The sequence below is a fragment of the Mustela nivalis genome, assembly GCF_964662115.1.
Source record: "Mustela nivalis genome assembly, chromosome: 5".
NCBI lineage: Eukaryota > Metazoa > Chordata > Mammalia > Carnivora > Mustelidae > Mustela > Mustela nivalis.
Genome location: NC_139024.1, coordinates 21,500,312 through 21,522,851, shown reverse-complemented (window position 1 = coordinate 21,522,851; position 22,540 = coordinate 21,500,312). Strand labels below are relative to the sequence as shown.

The following is a 22,540-nucleotide window of genomic DNA, read 5'->3' as shown; positions in this document are numbered from 1 at the left end:
ATACAATCATCTCATATGCAGGAAAGGCACTTAACAAAATTCAGCACCTGTTTGTGATTAAAACTCTTGTCAAAACAGAAGTAGAAGGAAACTTCCTCCATTTGATTTAGGGCATCTATGAGAAACCTTTATCTAACATCATACATAGTGGTGAAATATAGAATAGTTTCTCTCTAAGACTGAGAACATTACAAGGTGTTCACTCATACCAGTTCCAGTCAACATTGTATGGGACCTGCTATCCCATGCATTTAGGCAAGAAAAATAAATAAAATTCCTTTAAATCAGGGAGGAAGCAGTACAACTGTCTTTATTCACAGATGACATGATTGTAAATCTAAGGGAATCCTCTCATATTAGAACAGTGAAATTGGCAATGTTGCAACAGGATATCAAGGCAATATGCAAAACCTGATTGTATTTCTCTATATAGCAACAAATAATTACAAAGTGAAATTTCACCCCTCAAAAATTCTACCTTCCATAGAACACTAGAGAACAATTGGCCATGTTCTTTGCAACTTTGTAACAAGGATTGCCTTTTCTCCAGTTTCCAATTACCTGTTCCTCATTTCCATCTGAGATCTCATCAGAATGGCCTTTATGTCCATATGTCTACCAACACTCTGTTCATGATTACTGTTGTGTTCCCTAAGAAGACGGAAGCTCTCTCTCCCGCTCTCCTCTTTTCTTTCTGAGCCCTCACCCGAATTGCCTCTAACATTTCTCATTTCGGCCACGCACCTCAGACTCCTCCAGCCTCCCATTATCCCCCAGTTTCAAAGCCGCTGCCACACTTTTAGGTACTTGTTACAGCAGCAGCCCATTTCTTGGTACCAAAATCTGTATTAGTCTGCATGAACTGCTGTGACAAAATACCGTAGACTAGGTGACTTCAACAACAGAAATTTATTTTCTCATGGCTCTGGAGGCTGGGAAGTCCAAGATCAAGGGCTGGCAGGGTTTGGTTTCTGGTGAAGGCTATCTTCCTGGCTTGCAGATGACAACCCTTTTCCTGTGTCCTCACATGGTAGGGAGAGAAGGCTGTGGGGAGAAGGAAGAGAAAGTCGGGGAGGGAGGGCGCAAGGTAAAAAGGAGAGGGAAGAAGGCTCTCTGCTATCTTTTCTTACGAGGAAATTAATATGATTAGATCTGGGTTCTGTCCACCCCCACCCCCAACCACAGTCTTATCCTTATGACTTCATTTAACTATAATTACTTTGATAAAGGCCATGTCCAAATACAGCCACAAATATGGAGGATAATGGACACATTTGGTTCATAATAGCATCTTGATGTGAAAAAATTCAGTAGTATTTTCTGAAAAAAAAAAATCTAAGCAGCAGAAAGTCTGAAAAAGCAGAATGTACCTAATACATCTTAATGTTGTCAGTATTTTCATCTCTTTCCCTTATATTCTCTCATTGATAACAAATGAACAAATGTTTCTGACGGGCATGTGTTTTGCTGGTCCAAGATGGCTTTCTACTGCCTGAGAGATAAAATGATGCTATTTGAGGTGTTAAAATGGAATATGAGGGGCGCCTGGGTGGCCCAGTGGTTTAAGCCTCTGCCTTCAGCTCAGGTCATCATCTCAGGGTCCTGGGATCGAGCCTCACGTGGGGCTCTCTGCTCAGCGGGGAGCCTGCTTCCCCCTCTCTCTCTGCCTGCCTGTCTACTTGTGATCTCTATCAAATAAATAAATAAAAATCTTTTTAAAAAATGGAATATGATCCAGGAATTCTATGCCAAGGTAATAAAAAAAAAATGATGCGAATGACTTGCCCTATTAATTGTTCTGTGTTGGGGATCATGACAGGTGCTGGGAGTGCAGGAGGAGTAAAACCCAGGGGGCTGCCCGGGAAGAACTTACAGTTGGCCAAGGACACAGACCTGTCCTTTCAAAGTGATTTCCCCAGGAGTGGTAAGGGGCTTGTGCAGTCGTCCACATTCTCTTATTCAGGTGGCTGGTTAGAAAGGCACCTATGGTCAAAGAATAGTCTTCCAAGGGAAGCTCTGCTCTCCAAATAGCACCATATTGAATACACATATGGTCTGTGCCAAGCTGTGAAGCGTGGACATGTGCAGTATCTATTTTAAATAGAAATGCAAGTTTTGTGTTTGTGCCCCTTAAATATTCTTCAGTTCACTCCATGATGCCCTTGACTTTTGGAGTAACCATGTTAGGTTCATCAAATAAATTATAAGGGACATCCCGGTAAAACAGAGCATTCTTATAAAAAGAAGTAGAACCCATTGCCTCTCTATCCACAAAATGCCGCGTATTTGTTTTTTTCTAAAAGGCCATTCTCATCTTCCTTTTTTAATAAAAAGGATGTTTTCCTGAGAAATGTTTTAAAAACTGTGATTTTGGTTCGGAGGCATATGTAAGCAGTGTGTCTGTGGTTTTGTGACATCATAAGCATCCTGAATAAAATAACATATTGCAACTTCCAGGGAGACTTTGCATCTCTGCAGGACGAGTTTCATCTGAAAAGCTTTTAGGCATGCAGATAAAATTTTGACACTAAAACTTATTCACAGTCTTCCTAGACTCAAAAAATCCACCAAGAAACAAAGTCAATTAAATTTTATTACAACCAAGAATATAAAATAAATGCAATGTAATTTATTTTAGCTTTAACAGTCATCTCAAGAAGGGTGTCAGGACAACTCAAATGCGGGGAAACACTCTGGACTCCAAAGTGGCTGCTCTCCTGCCCCCCACGGAGCTCACTTGCTGGGGGGACAGCTGGCTCTGAGTGCACACCTCGCCGCAGAGTGTGGGAAGCGTACGCGGTCATCTCTATAATCATAGAAAGAGGGATGCGTGCAGAAAATGGCTGAAAGAAGAGACAAAGACAGGTACACTTCACAAACAGGAATTATGGGAGTTACAAACTAGGCAGTTGAGAAAGGATATACTACATAACATATATAAAAAGTACTTTAAATTGCTGTTAAAAAGGACATCTTCAGTCCAGATTTTGTGTAATACTTTTAGTGTCTACACAGACAAATCTTTAAAAAAATTAAATAGTATTAATTTACTAAATATTTAGGAGATAACAGTGCATTAAGGATTTTTTTCAATATAATACATACATATCACTCCTTTGCAGTGATAGCACAGAAGAGTAAGTATGGCCTTAGGTACAACACATTTCTTTAAAAAATCCTAAAACAATGAACTTTGCTTTATGGTATCTGTGACTACTCTTGAAGATGATGGGGCCTAAACTGCTAGGTTTGATATAAAACGTTACTTAATCCTTGAATCCTTCGAGCCTCCTTCAGGCTAACTGCTGTCTTAGTGCCTTTCTCCATTCCCTTGAAAGAGATCACCGGAGAGTTAAGGATTTCCAATTTTCCTAGAATTTTTCCTTCATTGTATAGTGTCTGCCACATCGTTTTATTCAAAAGCAGATTAAGCTGCAAATCCTTTTGCCCGACGATTTTTCCTATTCCCTGGAGCAGAGAAAACAGCTTCGTTTCAGAGGCATCCACCCAGCAGCGGCTTCACCATGAGTGAGGCAGTGAACATGGAGGTAAGCGTCGTCCCTTTCCATTCTTCAATGTCAGGTTCACAAGAGCGAAAGAGTAGTGCAGAAGGCCAAAATTCTAAGTACTAAAGTTTTAAAACCACACAGATATAAAAATATACATGCCCTTGGTTTTCATATGTTACTGCACGACCTACTATCATCACGAAGATTGCTTCAGCCTCGTAGAAACAGCCCTGCCACCAGGCTACCTTACCCTGGAGCTGGCTCTCCTGAAACTAGAATCCCTTTTCCCAAACACACAGCTCACCAGAAAGCTATTTGGAAACTGATTTGTAATATGGAGGGCAGAGAACTTGTATTCCTTCCTTCCTTTCAAATAACCTCCCTCTGTTTGGGTATTCTCATGGCTTGGGGGAGGGGGACTCCCTGCGTTCTCAGGGAACAAGACAGTAATGCGTCTTCGAAGAGAAATGAGGTCATTTGGGGACTACAAAGGTAAATTTTAACCTCAAAAGGCGTCACAGGGCTCCCTCAAGGTCCCACAGTTTAGGGTTCATAAGAATGTTAAAGGCTTTGTTCCCGTTTGCAGGGAAAAGGAAATCATGAGTCTAAATTATTTCAAGGGTACTGGGCCCAACTGGCACCCCCAACTCTGAGTCAAGAACGGGAAGAAAAGGGCCAGTACCAGCACAGTGACCAGAATAATGCGGGCATCTGCCTGTATCCTGGAGAACACCATGGACTAGAAAAACGGATGGTACCCCTCACGGATTCTGCATCAGTTCTGCCAATAAACTTAGCTATCTGCAAGGAAAGCAGGGTACTCCTGTGATTACATAAGCACGTATCACAAGAACAGTATATCAAAGTTGCTTATGAAGTATGAAGGGGCGTGGTATTTTGGTCTACACCCATAGGTGGGCTTTCCTCTTATTAACTCTAAGTGCCCCCCCCCCCCGCCCCAGGGCAGCCACGGGGCTTCTGTTTTCCCTGTAATTTCCCACAACCACTTCAGAAGTGCATTCTGCTTATAAGGGCCACCAACTGTTGTTGAGAGGCTGCTGTGAACATTTCAAAGCCACATTAATGCCTGTTGTGATATTTAATCGCTGGCCTTCTCTAAGGTCAATAGAAACCTCTCGATAACACTATCACACAGCAGCTTTGGAAATGATAACACAGCAGCTTTGGAAATGATAACCCTAACCAAGTGAGTTTAGAAGTAAACAAAAGGACCCTCATACGCCTATAAGCCAGTCCTCTCATCCCAGGAGAACTTGCGGTTGTGGAATGGACCCTAAGCTCCTTAAGGACAGGAAGTATGTCTTGCCCTTTGAGTCTCCCAGCCGGAATGGCCCTGGGCACATGGTGATGGTGCAGCGAGCAGCTGATGGCCAATAACTCTGGACAGTGAGGCTTCAGGGCACAGAAAAGAATTTTATACAGGCAGCTATGTTATGCAAAGGGCTATTAATTTCCCATTTTAAAAAAAATGGAAGGGGTGAATTACCATTGAGGCAATCAGAAAATTCCTTCCAATGGAACATGCCAACTGCTTCATCTTCCATGTTCATGAGTGTCACTATATAGCTTCTATTATTAATAAGCATTATTATGCTGAGATCAGTAAGGTCCTTGCTGGCTACAGTATCACATTAATAGTGCAAAATGTATACTGGCTTCTGTCTAAAATCTTATTTGTGTATGGACCCAGAGTATCATAACCAGGTAGATAAGTTCACAAATAGTTTTAAAAAAATGCATATAGCTTGCATATACAACAATCAGCTATTTCTTCTAGCTCAAGAAAACATTTAAAACAAGGCTGGTGCTGCTAGTAGCATTCAGAAGAACACAAATTTCTTGCCCCTTACATTACAATGGGAGCTCTAAGTCTTTACATTTCCTGTGACTCTGGGAAGTGAGGGGCTCCTTTCCCTGGCTGAGAAAGAACTCAGCCTCTAATTCATAGATCCTGGAAATGTATAGTCGTGTATACTATCTGCCCACAGTTTTTTAGGCACAATTATTAAGTTTTCTCCTAGGGGCAAAGAAAGCATTCAGTGCAATGAAAAGATTCTTGATAGAATTAAGTTTCAGTTAACAACAGCAAAATTATGCATACATAATACATCCTCGAAACATGAATAAAACCTAAATTTTTAACATGCTTTAAAAATAGTCACTCTATGTCTAATGTAAATATGAATGGAGAACACTGCTCTTTATTTTAGAAGCAGGCTAAGTTGCAAATGAATTTGCAGGCTTCTGTTTGAGTACTCTTGATTATGTAAGAAAGTTACTCAAGCTAACCCCCAACGTGAAGAAACCAACAGTTCTTTAGAGAAGCCAACTTTATGTACAATACACACCAAAAGCTTTTCCTTCAAAGGTAAGTAACACATCCTTTGATCGATGTTACTCCTTAAAGAAACCCTAGTGCAGTTAATACTCTCTTCTGCTTTCTGGTGTGGGGCACCAGAGGGCTGCAGTTCTTCAAAGCTCTTGAAACCCTTTTTAAGGTAGACTTAGCTACGTGACGGTTAAGTGAAAATTCTTCAGTACTGAATACTCTTCAGAACAAGGTGATTCTGGGAACTACGTTCCATATGAATGATTGATTATATAAAAACTAGCACATACTTCAGTTCTTCGTAGCATAAAGCATAGTAACTGTAAAGATCTAGGCTGTTTTTGGTTGTAGGTTCCCTCAGTCCCACCGTTTGTCTTTTTTTTTTTTTTTTTTAAGACCTTCCCTGAAACTAGATAAATAAAAACGTAATAGTAAAGTACTTTGGGACAGTAACAGTTCCTGTTTAAGACTTCCATGAGCAAAACAGTCATATTCTGTGAAAACAACGTAGTGCTTTAAAAGGTGCATTTTTACCTGTGTCGCTAGAGCAGTTCATGACGTATAAAACTATACACCGCTGGAGTCCTGTTTCTAAAACATTAAAATCCTATTAAAAGAGCTTTGAAAAGATAAATCATAGTGATTGCTACAGCATGAGAAAGGTGCACCAGGAAATCCTTCCAAAAAATGCTGAAGGTTACAGAAGTGAAGTGCTAGGATTAGATCAGACACTGGAGGAGAGTCGCTGTGGAACACATGCGGGGACAGGGTGCTGCGGAGACTTCACAAAAATCTTCTTGAAGTCCATTAAGAAGACACATCAGTTAGTCCTGTAAAAGTCAGGATGGAGCCTTCCTCCTAAGTGGAGGAGCTTGAGACGGCATCATCGATTGCATTTTTTTGGTTCTTTTCAACGCGGACATCATATTGCTGGAGTCTGCGCCCTGGGCCGCCGTCAGTAGCGGTGGCCCGGGTGAGACGGGTGGTACTGCGTGCTCTGCTGGGACGAGGACGAGTAGCCGAGGGTGCTCTGGGACTGAGAGGATCCCTGAACGCTGCTTTGGTAATTCAGGCGAGAACTGGAGTGCTGGGGGGAAGGAAAGGGAGAAAGGGAGTCACTGGGGGAGGCAGAGAATGGCTCAGGGTGTTCATCCTGACAGCACGGGCTCCTGCTTCAGATCCATGGTAGCGCACAGCGGACGTAAGCTCCTTAATACATGTTGCGTATTTGAACACACGGCCTTCACCACTGGGACAACCAACGTGTTTTGGCAGGCATGGAAGTGTGGGGCTGGATTTCTTTGGGGCATAAACCGCAGTGGCAAAGAAAGGCAGAGGGGAAACGCAGGCTGACCCCTGCTCTTGATACTAACTCTGCTCAGCTGTTCTTTGTGTGACTGAGATTTGCAAACAAGAATGATCAATCTGGCACTGAATTAGTGGTATTCGTAATGTATCTGGATGTGCTGTTAATGTCCTCATAAGAAACAACAAAGTGATGATTAAGAAGTCATTTCTAGAGGCACCTGGGTGGCTTAGTGGTTAAGCGGCTGCCTTCGGCTCAGGTCCTGATCTCAGGGTCCTGGGATCGAGCCCCACATCAGGCTCCCTGCTCAGCGGGAAGCCTGCTTCTTTTTCTCCCACTCCTCCTCTTGTATTCCCTCTCTCACTCTCTCTCTCTCTGTCCAATAAATAAAGAAAATCTTAAAAAAAAAAAGTCATTTCTAGAGAAGAGAATTTGCAGAGGTGGCGGCTACAGTGGCCTCAGCAGCACCACCCATAGGACAAAACGCGGCAGGGTGGGTGGGATGGGGCACAAGAAGTGCGTTGTATAAACCTCAGGGAACATTTAGAATGAAAAAAAAATAGTTCATGCATGAGAATGCCCTCAAGAGAAAGCAGAAACAAATGATTTTAATTCAATATTTTTTTTATCACCTTAAATGAAACATTTATCTTCATGGTACCAAGAGGAAATACGAAAAGTATGTTTAAAAAACCATCTATAGGGGCACCTGGGTGGCTCAGTCAGTTAAGTGGCTGCCTTCAGCTCAGGTCATGATCCCAGGGTCCTGGGACTGGACTCCCTGCTCCACAGAAAGCCTGCTTCTCCGTCTCCCCCTCCCTGCTGCTCTGCCTACTGTGCTCTCCCCCTCTATCTCTCTGTCAAATAAATAAATAAAAACCTTTAAAATAAAAAATAAAAAATCCTCTATAGAATAAGAACACCTGTCTAGTTAAAGATAAGCATAGCTGGAACCAGTGTCTTTAGCTAAGCTCAGAAGGCTGGTTTTTCCCAGGAGCAAAGTGGGAAAGAGCTTACTAATAAAACCATTACTCAGAGTAAAAAATGTAAATGACCTTGTGGTGGCACTGAGGGTTTAAGGAAAGACATATCAGCAGGGTCCCCCCGCTCAGTGTGCAAAGGCTGCCAAACCGAACTTGGAACATCTGGTCTAAGACAGCAGGGCCAGAAGATAGTCTTGGTGAAAAACAGCTCTGCCTGGCTTCTTCTCTGTTACAGAACTCTGGCTAGTTGCAGAGAGCAAGATGGAGTCACTCATGTCAAGCAGCCACTAAGGGGCCCGCAGCTACCAGATACTGCCAAACCCAGCACCAGCTGACGACACTGCAGAACTCAATCACCAGAGGCAGGGGAGGCTGGCAGGGGCCCAAGACTCACTAAATCCCTCTAAAAGGGGAGAATTTCTGCAGCACACTGTCCCACTCCTCAGACACTGACCCCTCTATGCCCGACCACTTCAAAAAGACACCTGCAGCCGAAGGCTCTGCCTGACCGATCTCTGAACAGAACTGAGTGCCGAGAGCGGCCCCGGACTGGACCGAGACCTCCTCTCAACCGCGCACCCCCAGAACTGACTTCTGGTTTGGTTCGGTAACTTCCTACCCTCTATTCTACCTCGCTTGTTGTGTGACTTGTCTTACGTTCTGCTCTGTGTGCCATGTGAGGAGCGAAGGCAATCGTGTGGTGAAAAGTCACCGAGTCTGGAATCCTGCATCTGGTTTACAATGATGTGAATCCTGCTTTGTGAGTGAATAAAGCCGACATCACGGAAAGACGCAACTTGTGCCTGCGCCTTCCTGGCGTGCTCATCACGCTAGATGTGTTAGTGTAAGAAGCCTTTCGGGCTTCCAGATTCCCATGTTTTATTTTTAAGTTTATTATGAAAAACATGTTCTTTGCACTCACAATTGCTAGGCTGGCTATGATCACTTTACTTTAGCAGATTAGATTCAGCACGAAGGTTCCTCCACACTCGGCAAAGAACAAATGTGTTGAAATGTGAGTCACGCGTAGGTGCAAGGGGCCCTGCCACCTCCACAGCGCACAACCTCTCCAGCTGAGGCGCTGCAATATCTGCCCGTTCCATAGATGACGCTGTTTTATTTTTAAGTGGATAGCATAGTATGGGAGAAAGAAAAGCAGCTTAAAGAATTCTTGGATTTAAAAGGAATACAGTAGGATAGTAATCTGTCCATAATGAACTATTCTCAGGTGAATATAATACAGTCCAAGACACAAAGATGAACCAGTTATAAGAAAGGTTTGGTGCTCCCATAATAGGAATAAACTACTGTTGGGGCAAAACAAAATTTATAATAAAATTCAAATATGTTCATGACTACTACCCAAATAGCAAGCTGTTTTCAGTACATCAAAATGAAGCCTCGATTCGTTTCATTGTGTTTAGAGAAGAAAACCACAGGCCCAAATTGTGTCACTTAGGCCAAATCACCAAACCAGAGCTTAATACCAAAGCTAATTGCAGTTTCAACTTTCCCCAGAAATGTAGTTTACCAGGTCAGCCAGGAAATTTTCTGATGGGTGCCAAAGAGTCTGCCACCTGGGCCTCTCTATTCCCCCAAAGGAACAGGAGGTAATTTGCATGTAAGACCCCCCCTACCCCCCTACCCCCCCCTCCCGCTAAGGGAAAGTGACCCAGCCCAGACAATCTTTTCTACTCTTTAGCTACTCACTCTCTTACCCCGCCTTCCTTCCTAGAAAAACCTTCCATTTTATACAGCTCCTAGGAGCTCCTCTCGACTTGCTAGATGGGATGCTGCCAAATTTACAGATCATTTAATAAAGCCAATTCGATCTTCAAACATACTCTGTGGAATTTTGTTTTTAGCCTGTGGAACCAGTGTCAGTGCTAGTGTGTACCCCACTGCTTGCACGGACTCTTCCAAAAGAAGTTTTCAGAGAAGACATTGTGTTATAACACATTCATTTGTAGGTATATTAAAAAATGTAAAGCCGGTTGATGGAGCTATTTATTATGTCTTTCTCATTAATGTTTCTCTTGATTCCCATTTCTTATCAGTGAGTTTATGGCTCCCTTGTCTGAGGGTTTTTTTAATCTCCATCTTCTTTCTCCTCTTCCACCAGAACCCTGAGTCTTTTTTTTTTTTTTTTTTAGTTTTAAGGGTGTTTTTTTCTCCCCACCCCCACCCCCTAGATCTTATACTTTCCTTAAAAATGAGGACTTTAAAAAAAAAACAAAGAAAGAAAATGAGGGTTTTGTGGGTTTTTTGTTTTTCATTTTTGCAGTATTCCCTATGGTGTTCACAGGTATTTTTACCTCCCTCTTCCCAAATACTAATTATCCTTAGACTTTTTTCCCTTTAATTTCCCAAATTAGTAGTACCATCTGTAGAGGCCACTTTTAGACAATAGGCTCGAGCAATGGGAACTTGATCAAGGCAAAAGGGCCCACAGCAACCCCCTGGCTGAACACAGGCCCCCTCAGGGGACCCACCTCAAGGAACCACAAACCCCAACTGATCAGTGCGCTACTTACAACCAGGCACAGTTAGCGAACAAAAGGAGAATTCCATAGTCACCAAACCTCCTCACCTTCCCGCTTTTAACTACAGCCCCTGACCCACCGCCTCCTGGCACACTGCCTCTCCTGCGCTGTCCTCCACGGCTCCCTGGTGGTAGACTCAGTCCACTTCTATCTCCTTTGCTACCCTTTCACCGCCGGGACCACCAGCGGCCACTGGTTTCCACCCATCCCTGCCCCACACTTGGGAGCCCCCCTCCCATCAAGAGAGACACCACATTTCGACAGATACCACACAACTGTACGGTGTTTTTTATCTTCATAATAAAAAGTATCTTCAATTCTCAGAAATACTTCCAGTGTGACCTTAACAGTGATTTCTGAAAAGTCTCAATCTTAATCCCTTTCTATGCTTACATGGCTACTTACTGATTATTTCCTCTCAGTGAACAGCAAATCTTTCTCAAGTATGCAGCTTATTTTGTCCAAAATAAGCCACCGCTCCTCTCTCTCAGTTGCTTATCTAGTTATCTTTTTCTGACCCAAAGCTGACAGGCAGCTAGAAGGATAATAGGAGAGATTTTCTTTGAGGAGGGAAACGCCTGCCTCAGCTTCCCTCCTCAGGAAGGCAGGGAAAACAAGGCAAGAATGAAATGTTTTGCGATTACATGAAATATGACCAAAATGTTCATTTTCATATAATGACCTAGAAATAGGATTGTAGCATTTGTACAGTCGAACTTTAGAGTTAGGTACTACATAAGTCTAAATTGACTTCTGGGTTGCCTGGGTGGCTCAGTCCGCTGAGTGTCAGCTTTGGCGCAGGTCCACATTCTGGAGTCCTGCCATCCAGCCCCTCTGTGGGGTTCCCCACCTGCTTCTTCCTCTCCCTCTGCCTCTCCCCATTGCTCAGGTTCTCGCTTATGCTCGCCCTTTAAAAAAAAAATCCTACTTCCCATTTCACAAAATGTACCGCCGTTAAAAAAACCAAGTTGAGTACCTGATAATCTGAGGGCAGAACAGGCCCGCCTGAGTTTGCGCCCGAGGGCCCCAGGCGGGGCTTCTTGTTCGCAGGCACCTGACTGAGGCCCGAGTCCTGACTGTGCTGCAGGCCGGGCCCCGCACCCCCGGTGCCCGTCCCAGCCCCGCCCGCAGTCCCATTGGTCTGCGTGCTGTTCTGCTGCGGTGGGGGCGCCTGTGGGGGGGCTGCCGCCTGCTGGGGGGGCGCTGTGGGCTGCTGATGTTGGTTCTGTTGCTGCTGCTGATTCTTGGAAAAAAGAGAAACAGGTCAACTCGGTATGGAACCACATTAACAGGATGGTACTTTCTTTTCCTTTTCCTTTTCTTTGTAACAGGACATCACTTTGAGAACTTGATAACACGCACGTGACTGCCCACCGAGCTGGACTAGGTGAGACACGCAAGTACTGCAGCTGGCGACACAGCATCCCCAAAGGTCAAGAGTCCCGAGCCCCGAGCGGGATTCAGTCTCTGAAGTTCGTTTAGGATTGCGCAGTCATCTTCCACCCCAGTCCCAGACACCCCACTGGAGAGCATGCGGCACCCAGGAAGTAGTTCTGCACTCTTGGAGCGGTAATGATCTCCATCATGAGTTTGGAAAAGCAGAGGAATAGGGGGACGGCCTGATATATTCGATTACCAGCTAAGAGAAAGATGCTTTGAAAGCAGGCGGCACAAAGCGATGGTGATGACACCCAACAAACTGAACGCACAATTAAGAATTGGGGAATAAAACAGGCTCTAAAACGAATCGGAGGTTCATTTATCTGTAAACTTACTATATTTCAAATCACAAAGTACAACTGCAATCACTTAATTAAAGTGATGTAATTAATACATACTTAATTAAAGGCAGTTAAATACACAGGAATCATTAAATTATACTTCCCTAAATTCTTTCTGCCTCCTTTACTCTCTGGACGTGAAGCATATACTGTGTAGCTTATACCTTGTCACCTTTCTCTTCAGGTTCATCTTCGTTAAGGAATTCTCGTTTGGGGTACGGAATCTGGCAGCCAGCAAACACACTACAAAATCATTAAAAAAAAAAAAAAAAGAATATACATCATGGCCTACAGTCTACAGTATCAGTGATCTTGTTAACTTGAAATTCCACTTTTTTTCTTAACATATTTCCCATTCTTCATCTATAACTACTATTTGCTAGATGCCTCCCAAGATAATTCAATTCAAGCAAATCAGAAAAGAATTTGTGGTGTGCCTGGGTGGCTCAGTCAGTTAAGCTCCAACTTTTCATTTTGGCTCAGGTCATGATCTCAGGGTCGTGGGATTGAGCCCTGTATTGGGCTCCGACAATGCTGGGCGTGGAGCCTGCTTAAGATTCTCTCTCCCCTTCCGGCCCGCCCTCCCCTTTCTCCCTCTCTTAAAAAACAAAACAAAACAAAAAAAGACTTCATTGTCTACATTTTTAAAATATTTATTTATTTGAGAGAGACAGAGATAGTGAGAGCGAGCATAAGTTGGAGGAGGAGGAGAACTCAGGCTCTACACTGAGCAAGGAGCCAGATACGGGGCTCGATCTCAGGACACCGAAATCACAACCTGAGCCAAAGACAGATGCTTAACACACTGAGCCATTCAGATGCCCCTGTTGTCTACGTTTTATACCCAATTGTATAAACTCATCTGGCTGAACTCATCTGGCTGACTGATCTAAAAGTCCCACCTGTTCTCAGCTTGAGCTTTTTTCTGTAATACCAAATAACAGTGAACCCTAAAACACTTGTTTTCATTCACACCTCTCTATTGCTTTGCCTGTTTCAGAATACACGCCCTTTCTCTTGAGGACTTTTTCTCCAAGGCAGTATTCATGGAGAACTTCCGTAAGGCTGCGGTAAAGTGTTCTCTGACTTTCAGCCACCATCGAACACCCTCAACCTGGAGCAGAGGACACAGAAAAGGTAGGATACATACTCTAATGTTGGCAAGGGGTCCTCCTGAAAATAGGGATCCTGCAGAGCCTGCTCCGAGGTAATTCTCTTGGTGGGATCCATAGTAAGGAGTTTCTGAAGCTAGAGTAACACATAAGAAATTGATAGCAAGTGGAAAGATCACTTATAAGTCAATGTGTTGACTTTTGTATAAATGTCTAGCAGGATAAATATCAAACACCATTTTGTGGAGCTCACCATGCTATTAATATGCTAGATGCATGTATGTGAGATTGGCAGAAATCATTAGTGTTAAAGCCCTTTAAGAATGTAATTTTTTTTTTCCTGCTGATAAATCGCTGGAAAAAATTAAATCTAGAAGTCAAGGGGGACATCTCAAAAGAAAAATGTTTAACTTTGCCTCAACATCCACCAATTTCTTTTCTTTCTAAAGAGGAGGAGTAGCTAAGACAATTCCGTGGTGAATGGAACGAGGTGGGCTTGTGCCACGGACCCGAAGTCCCCGTCTGGAAGACAGGCACCTACCAAGAGGAACACTTTGCTGTCAGGCTTGACCTTGTGTTTCTCCATGTATTTTATGAGGCTACTGTTGGCGTACCTGCAAAGACATGACAATGACACATCACTGGGAACACTCACACATTTCATAAAATGTGTATTACTGAAGTACAGTTTATACAATTTGTATTTTTTAACGGAAAGCTCCCAGATTGGTTTTCCTATAAGGCACATGTTTAGACCACTGTATTTTTCTGATTAATCAAAGAACACATAACCAAATATTGGTTATGTGTGAAGAAGCAGAAATTGATAAACAGCCCACATAAGAGTTTCTATTGTTACGATGGCTTTGGAAAACAATTATACATTAACCATTAGAGTTGAAAATGTGAACGACCTAAAATCTAGCAATTCCTCTCCTGGGTACATACTCTAAGAGATTCCTTTGTGCATGGATATCACAGGAGACATGAAAAAGAATGTTCTTAGCAGCATATCTATAGCAGAAAACATGTAAATAATACAAATGTCTACCAACTAAAGAATGACTACATTGTTTTATATTCACAGAATGGAATGTTACACAATAGTAAAAATGAATACAGAGGCTGAGTGGGGAATAAAAGCAAATAAAAACAGACTATAATATAATTTATATAAAGTTCAAAGATATCTTAAACTGGAACAATAATCCATTTAGAGATACAAACATCTGTGGCAAAACCAGAATAAAAAACATGGAATGAACAGGAAGGCAGGGTAGAGGGTACACAGAGCACTTCGGTAATCTTAGTAATGTTCTATTTCTTCTGTTCAAGGGTGAGTAGAGGACTGTTTGTTTTATTATTCTAAAAAGACTGTGTATCATATTTTTGTCACATATGTTCTTTCCTAAATATGAAATATTTCATATTAAAAAGGTAAAAAAATAAGTAATATATAAGTTTATGGTAGAAAATTTAGAGAATAAAGTATAGAGAAGAAAACTGAAATCACTCATGGTCCAGCCATTCAGTGATTTAAAAGAAACACACAAAAAAACCACTGTTGAGATTTTGCTAATTTTCCTGTCAATTTGGCTACATATCTATAGATGATACAAACACAGAAGGGGTTTGTTTTATTTTTATAAAATTGGGATCATACTAAACAAACTGTCCTACCTCTTTTCACTTAATAATAATAATGTTTCATAAACATTTTTCCTTGTCTAACACTACCTAAACTACTAATCTGCAATGGTTGTATATTCCTACTGTTGTTACTGATGTTGTTTCTTTCACAACAGTTAAGATATAGGGGTCCTTGTAGGTTAATCTGATCCGCATAGTAGGAGACAGTGCTGCACAGCCTATGAGAATCAGAGACCCCTTCCAGAGCCTGACTCTGGCATTTACCAGCTGTGTGATCATGGGCATTCATTAACCCCTGTGAAAGCCTTAGGTTCCTCCTCTGGAAACTGAGGATTATAACCAATACAGGGTTGTCGTGAGGACCATATGAGAAAATGCAGGTAATGGCTTAGCACCAAGCCTGACACATAGTAAGGACTTAGCCATGCGTGGCTGCTCTGATTGCTTCCATAGGAAAAATTCTTGGATTTATTAGGTCAAAGGATATGTACATTTCAAAGCCAATTGTATGTGCTCTAGAACCTTGCTACACAAAGCTGGCCCTCAGATCAGCAGCATAGGCCCCTGAGAGCCTGCATTTTTAACAAGGGCTCCAGGTGATGTGTATATACATTAAAGTTCGAGAAACACTGAGAAACAAGGAAGCATGCCCATTTTATCATACCCTAGGTATGTTCATTTTCAAAATCTCTGCCATATATATTAATTTAAAATTTTCTCAGGGTGCCTAGCGGGCTCAGTCGGTAGTGAATATGATTCTTGATCTCAGCGTTGTTAAGTTCAAGCTCCATCGATCACTATAGAGACTGCTTAAAGATAAAATAAAATAAATTTTTTTTTTTTTTTTTTACAATTTTGCTCCAACACCAGAAGTATTTTTATTAGCAAGGTAACCACTAAGTTTGTTAATGGGAAGAAATTTTAAAGTTTATATAGAAATGGAGTTTGTCTATATACACATCTTTGGACTTTATGTTAAATCAACTGATTTCCTGGGTTAACTCCAGATTCTAAGTTATTTGTTTCTATCATAATATCGGGCCATGCTTACTGGAACATTCAATTTGAAAGTCAGCTTAGAGATTTCCTTTTAGTTCCACTTTCACCTTGCCTTCTACTGAGCTAATAACCCTGGATAGATTACAGAAAGTCCTATTCACTATCCTTCTCAATTCACTGAAGAGTAATTTTTTTGGTTCTTTTCATCTGATACAATGAAAGGAAGTTATATTACTTTTTATGTCATTTCAAGTCATGTTTTCTGGAATTTTTAAATTATATTTTACTTCAGTGACTCGTATGTACTCCATTAGATTTAGCTAATTTTTAATATATTCCTTTCATCTTATGTATCAGCAGTCTGCTTTCACTGGGGCAGAACCATTTGCCTTAGACATATGGGCTCTTATCACTGAGCTTTTCCTATTACTTTTCCAACTGAATTTCATTTATCTTTTAAAACTTCTCTCCTTTTATTTCTGGTGACTGTAAACACTATCATTTTATGTGAAAATTTTCCTTTGGTCTTTAAACCCTAAGATAAATGTTAAGAGCTTATATTAATTTTCTCCATCTTTGATGCTATTAGCATGTCTTCAATTACTTGTGCCACTTCCATTAATACCCATTTGACAAGTAACTAATGAGCATGGACTATATGCCAGGCTCTGGGGATACATATAACAGTGTATAGAGTAGACACAACTCATACCATCTAGGGGGAAAGGCAGGTGAGCATTGAAAAGTGAACTGTAGGGCAAAGTCATCAGTGCTGAGAGAAGCAGCAAGGATGCTACGGGAGTACCAAGGGGAAGTACCTAACTCAGACACAGAAGGTCAAGGGAGACCTCCGCAGGCAAGTGATGCCTAAGCCAAGACCTAAAGGATAAGGAGAAAGGATAAACAGGAGTTAATCTGAGGAGTTAAAATGAGTGGGAGGAAAGTACATTCTAGACTGAAGGAACAGCATGTATAAAAACCCAGAGGTCAAAAAAAAGCTCTGGGTTTTTCAGATTCTTAAAGAAATTAATGATGTCCAGGTTACAGAATACAAAGTGGACAGTGGTTTAGTAGATGAATTAAGCGATCCTTAAGAATTGAGAGCAGCGGTGAATTAAGAGCAACTAGGAGACCAACACGATCCAATTTGCTTTTGGCAATGACTGTAGTTTAGACAATGAGTTGGAATAAAGATTGGAGGTAGAAATACCACTTGGAAGGCCACAGCAGATCCCAAGTGAGAGATGGGGGTGGTCTGTCGATTGGGAGAGAATGGGATAAGAAAAGGATCAGGGATATCTCAGGTCTTGGGCTTCAACAACTGGGTGAATCATGGAGTCATTTCCTAAGATAGGAAATACAGCGGGAGGACAGTGTGGGAGGAGAGAGGATGAGTTCAATTTTGGACATGTAACTGAAGTATTTATGGAACATTCAAGTTGGGATTCCATAAGGCAATTAGACGTGGGTCTGGAACTTGGAAAAGAGATCTGACTCGGATGCATAAACTGGGAGTTATCAGCATAATCAATGGTAAATTGTGGCCAATAAAATCAGAGAAACTGCGGGAGAAAAACGTCTAGAGTGAAAAGAGAGCCCAAGAAAGAGCCTTGGGCAATACACGTGCTATCTTTAGGAGAAAGATAGAGGAAAAGCACCCCACCAGGACCATGTACAAGAACCACCAAAAATGAGGACTGCCATTTCCTGCTTTGCTTTATCAGGTCTGCTTTTGTTCCTATAAGCCATCCTGTCCTGAAATCTTCCTATTCAGTTCAGAGAATCTCTTTCGCCTTTTACTCTAGGCATGTGCATTGATAACAAACTCCTCTGATGTCACCTTTATTCTCTCATTTCTGCTCAGTATACACCAGTGTGTTCTACTTAGCTTCTGGGCCATGCGTTTGTCCTTCTGCTATCCTTCCTGGTTGCCTCACCCAACATTTCGGTCACAGTCATTATTCAGATAAAGATAAAAATCACAGTTGCGGCCTTGAACTCAACCCTCATTACGCTAAAATAGGAGAGATGTTTAAACACTATATTGACCCTTAAAATTCTTAAAGGTTTGTAAAATACTACAGCCTAAGCCTGACATGTATATTTGCAACATCTGGGAAATCACCTTTCAATCAAAAGCATAATTAATATATTAAAATCTAAAATTCTGGTTTAAATGCCAATCTATCTGTTTTTTAAAAGGATCAATTTAAATATTCCCACTGAAATTACTACTTATATTTAATATGAAATTACTTACGTTGTTCTTCTAAAGTCTTTCTGAAGTGTGGGGTATTCTGGCATCTTTCTAATATCTTCCCAATCTTTATCTTACAAAAAAAATATCAAATATTACTATAGAACATAAGGTTACTTACATAAAATAATCTACTTATTTCAGTTTAAAAAATACATAAAAATACTCAAAATATGCTTTTGAAAAGGAATTAGTTATGAAATATGACTCCAATATTATTTTGAAAAGAAAAATAAATTACCTGCAGGAAACCCCATGACACTAAATATCCGATCTAGTTGATCATGATGAAAGGGATTGCTTGTTTTTATATCTTCCTGACGACAGTGAAAAATAGGTTCTGAAGTCAACAATTCAGCAAATATGCAACCTATTGCCCATATATCTATGAAAGCAGGAAAACATTTATTATATTTCTTGGGTTATAATTCCCGAGTATAATCACAACCTACATATAAAAATATTTTTCAGCGATGGAATATACACAGTTTGACAACTATATTAAATATATATATACATATATATATATACATGACATGAAATAGCTGTATCATCACATAACAGATTAAAAGCCAAATAAAAAACATTTACTTATAAATTTCCTAAAGAAGATACACTTGGGAAACTCAATTTACATTTACATGAATTTACATTTAGGCAAAAGCTTTTCTAACAACTATTAATAATGTATCACTAAAGCATTCAACTGATCATCTAGTGCAGGGTTACTCATGATCTGATAGACTAAAACAATATCAGCATCAGGTTTAGTGATATATTCCTTTTTTAAAATATATTCCTTTAAAACAATCAAATGATTAACGATAGAGCATAATTTCTGATTTGTGAGTAGAGACAATACAGACCATAAAAAATGATTTGGAAAAACTCAACTTTTGTATGAAAGACTACCAACTTCAACATTTTCAACAAATTGTAAGATCCAGAAGCTGATAAACACAAGTATCGACGGATATAACATGACACCCATAGAGATCGATTTTATTTGAATATATTCACTTGGATTAAGCTGCTCCAACCCTCCAGGACAAAGTTAGGCATAAGTTTAAATATTTTAAATCACCAGTTACAGATTGTTCTATTTGGATTTTACACGTTGAAAACTGTAATTTCAATTCTGACTATAATATATTCACAACGTTTTGCCAAATACACAAGCGAATTAATTTCTGTAAGATATATATTCATACTTGACCACTTAAATAAATGCTATTTAATATTTTTTTAAATGCACAGACCACGGTATAGGATAGAAAAGCACAGTGTTCTATAGCCTACTAAACATGGGAATCACATTCTGTAGAGAAGCTAAATAAGAAAAAAGTCCATTAGCTAGAATTAAAGTTGGTATGCTATTTCATAAAACAAACTGCCAAATGAAAAAAAAAAACCCACAGAGTAATGTCTTACACAGCTGACCCCATTCAGGAGCAGCTTCCTTTCATGTAAGGTAGACTTCTGGATAACGGAAACATACCCCTTCAATAATCGTTTTTTATTACACTATTACCTGCCATCTTAAGAGGCTATAAAATATAATTTAATCTTTCTTAATGACTCAGAAGAGTCCTCCTAAATATCCATCATGAAAGAGTAGAGTAATAGTACTTGTCAGTGTCTACTTTTAAATTGTTCTCTCTCTCCCACATCGCTTTGTTGTCACTCTTACCCCCGAGGCAGCTGCCTCTGACACAGTCCCATGTCTCTTCCTGCTGGCTGCCTCTGCTATGCAGTCAACTGGGACTGGTACTGCATGTTCCTGGTCATGCCAGTTTCTGGGTTGCCTTCCATGTAAAGGACGGAAGCCAGAATCTAGATTCCCCTGAGAACTGCTAAGAGAAGGAACCTCAGGGTAGCAGGTAATGTTGAGTTCTAGGGTTTCTTGCTTCATATTAGCCTCTAATTTTAAATGGTCATCTGGCTCTTGTATCATCTATAACATTTCTCAGCTCTCCCTCCTTTGTCAATGACTTATTCCTCCCTCCCTCTACACACACACACACACACACACACACACACACACACACACACTTGTTGTCACTCCCCTCCCCCTCTAAATGTTACTCCATAAAACTTCACTGATATCAAATCATCAAACTCTTATAGTCCTGAATAGAAATAATACTCCTTTCTGACATGAACCAGGTATGGAGGAGAGTAAGAACAAGTGAATGCATACATATTTATTATATTTCTAATGTCTGCTATGACTATATTTGAAATCTAAAAATAACTGATTTGGGGATTATATTTTTATCTTTTTTCCTAATTTCTATCCAGAATGGATAATAGCAACTTGACTAAAATTGGAAGCTAGTGATTATACTTTTAATCTTTATCTGTAAGTTGCAAACTGGTTTAAATTCAATTTCGGTTGTCCTTGCTCTAAGGAAACAGGAAATACAGTTGATTTCCAATTCATACTCAATTATCTTTATTTCCCCCCAACAAAACATCTAGTTTTATTTCAAGAGTAGAAGAGTTCATCAGAAAATATTCATAGAACTGTGCTTCTCAAAGTGTGGACAAAGTGTATGAACCACATACACAGAATCATATAATGGCACTAATCAAAAATGGGACTTATTGGGGCACCTGGGTGGCTCAGTGGGTTAAGCCGCTGCCTTCGGCTCAGGTCATGATCTCAGGGTCCTGGGATCGAGTCCCACATCGGGCTCTCTGCTGAGCAGGGAGCCTGCTTCCTTCTCTCACTCTCTATCTGCCTGCCTCTCTGCCTACTTGTGATCTCTGTCGGTCAAATAAATAAAATCTTTAAAAAATATATTTAAAATAATTTTTTAAAAAATGGGACTTACTACCATGGGTTTGCTCTATAAAAATCTCTGAGAGTAGGACAGACTTTGGTGGGGAGTCATTTAGTTCAATGGAAGGTTTTGGCAGAATGTGCCTTTTCTTACTGTCCTTCACACTTCTCCTCTTCACTGTTCATGACTGAGAGATCTAACAGAAGATATAGACATAATTCTAAAAGTTGCAAAGATACAGTTCCCCAGTGAAAATCACTCACTAGAATGTAAGCAGAGTCAGGTTCTGATTTTAACCCCTCCCTTGAGAGCGTTCCATTCCTTCCCTCTGCTTGTGTGGTTCTCCCCCCTCTGGCCTTCACAGACAGCTGCCATGGGCCGGCCCGACACCAAGAGCATGGCCTTGGCGGCCTCTGAATGGGCCTTACTCTGGGCTCAGCTGCTCACAAAAGGGCTGAGGGTTGGTCTCACACTCCCCTACTGTCAAACACTCATAGGCTTTTTCACGAATCTAATAAAATCTTTCAGCAATATTCATAAAGTATAACAAAATGCCAGCACCATCCCGGCATCTCAATCCTTGGACAAAGGATAAACGTGTGCTGGGCGTCAGAATTCTGCAGAAATCAAATCTCCTGATGAACAAGGTCATCACTGTAGTTTAATCTTTGTTACTCCTTTTGCCCACAAATAGGTTCATTATCGGTCTAATCTATTTCAAAGAACTACCTTTGTCGTTCTTTGCATGCCATCAGGCTTTTTATAAATTTAACAGAGAGGCTTGTGCTCATCTATTTTTCATAATTTTATACTTTTATAGTGCCTTAATTCAATAGAACTTAACCAAAGCAGCTAAACATAGTAAAAAATGATACTAGTCTAATACCAGTAAATGGAAAATTCAACAAAAGGGAAATTTCAAGAAATACAACCTGGCAGATTTCGGTACCTTATAGAACTAGCCCATCACAGTGAGAGAACTATCTACCCTTCTCTGTCCTCTCTTTTTAACCTCATTTACAGAAATCTCGAGGTTTGAGGCGAGCTCTCTCTTCCTGACTTCCCCCAGTTCACAGCTGGGCCCTCCCGTGCACACTGGAGTGATCGGTTAGCAAAATCCCTGCTGTGGCTGTTCGGGAGCAGATTTTAAATCCTACAGAGAGTGTGTTTGTAACAGGTTTTCTTATTCCATTTTTTCACTTAGTGAAATGGCAAGACGCTGAGCACAGCTAATGCACCCAGACTCTATTTCCTGCTGTAATGG

General features: G+C 40.9%; 1 protein-coding gene across 10 annotated transcripts in view; it reads right to left on the bottom strand.

Moving 5' to 3' along the window:
- Window positions 1-2,575: 2,575 nt before the first annotated feature.
- CDK19 (cyclin dependent kinase 19) overlaps window positions 2,576-22,540 on the bottom strand; it is a 167,181-nt gene continuing 147,216 nt past the window's right edge. For all 10 annotated transcript variants that reach the window (XM_082731965.1, XM_082731964.1, XM_082731968.1 and 7 more), the window contains 7 exons: window positions 18,732-18,875; window positions 18,494-18,563; window positions 14,126-14,198; window positions 13,623-13,720; window positions 12,637-12,715; window positions 11,668-11,934; window positions 2,576-6,946 (listed from right to left, as the gene is read on the bottom strand). In XM_082731965.1, the coding sequence (XP_082588091.1) occupies window positions 6,815-6,946; window positions 11,668-11,934; window positions 12,637-12,715; window positions 13,623-13,720; window positions 14,126-14,198; window positions 18,494-18,563; window positions 18,732-18,875 (863 nt within the window). In that variant the 3' untranslated portion in view covers window positions 2,576-6,814. The remainder of the gene's footprint in view (window positions 6,947-11,667; window positions 11,935-12,636; window positions 12,716-13,622; window positions 13,721-14,125; window positions 14,199-18,493; window positions 18,564-18,731; window positions 18,876-22,540) is intronic.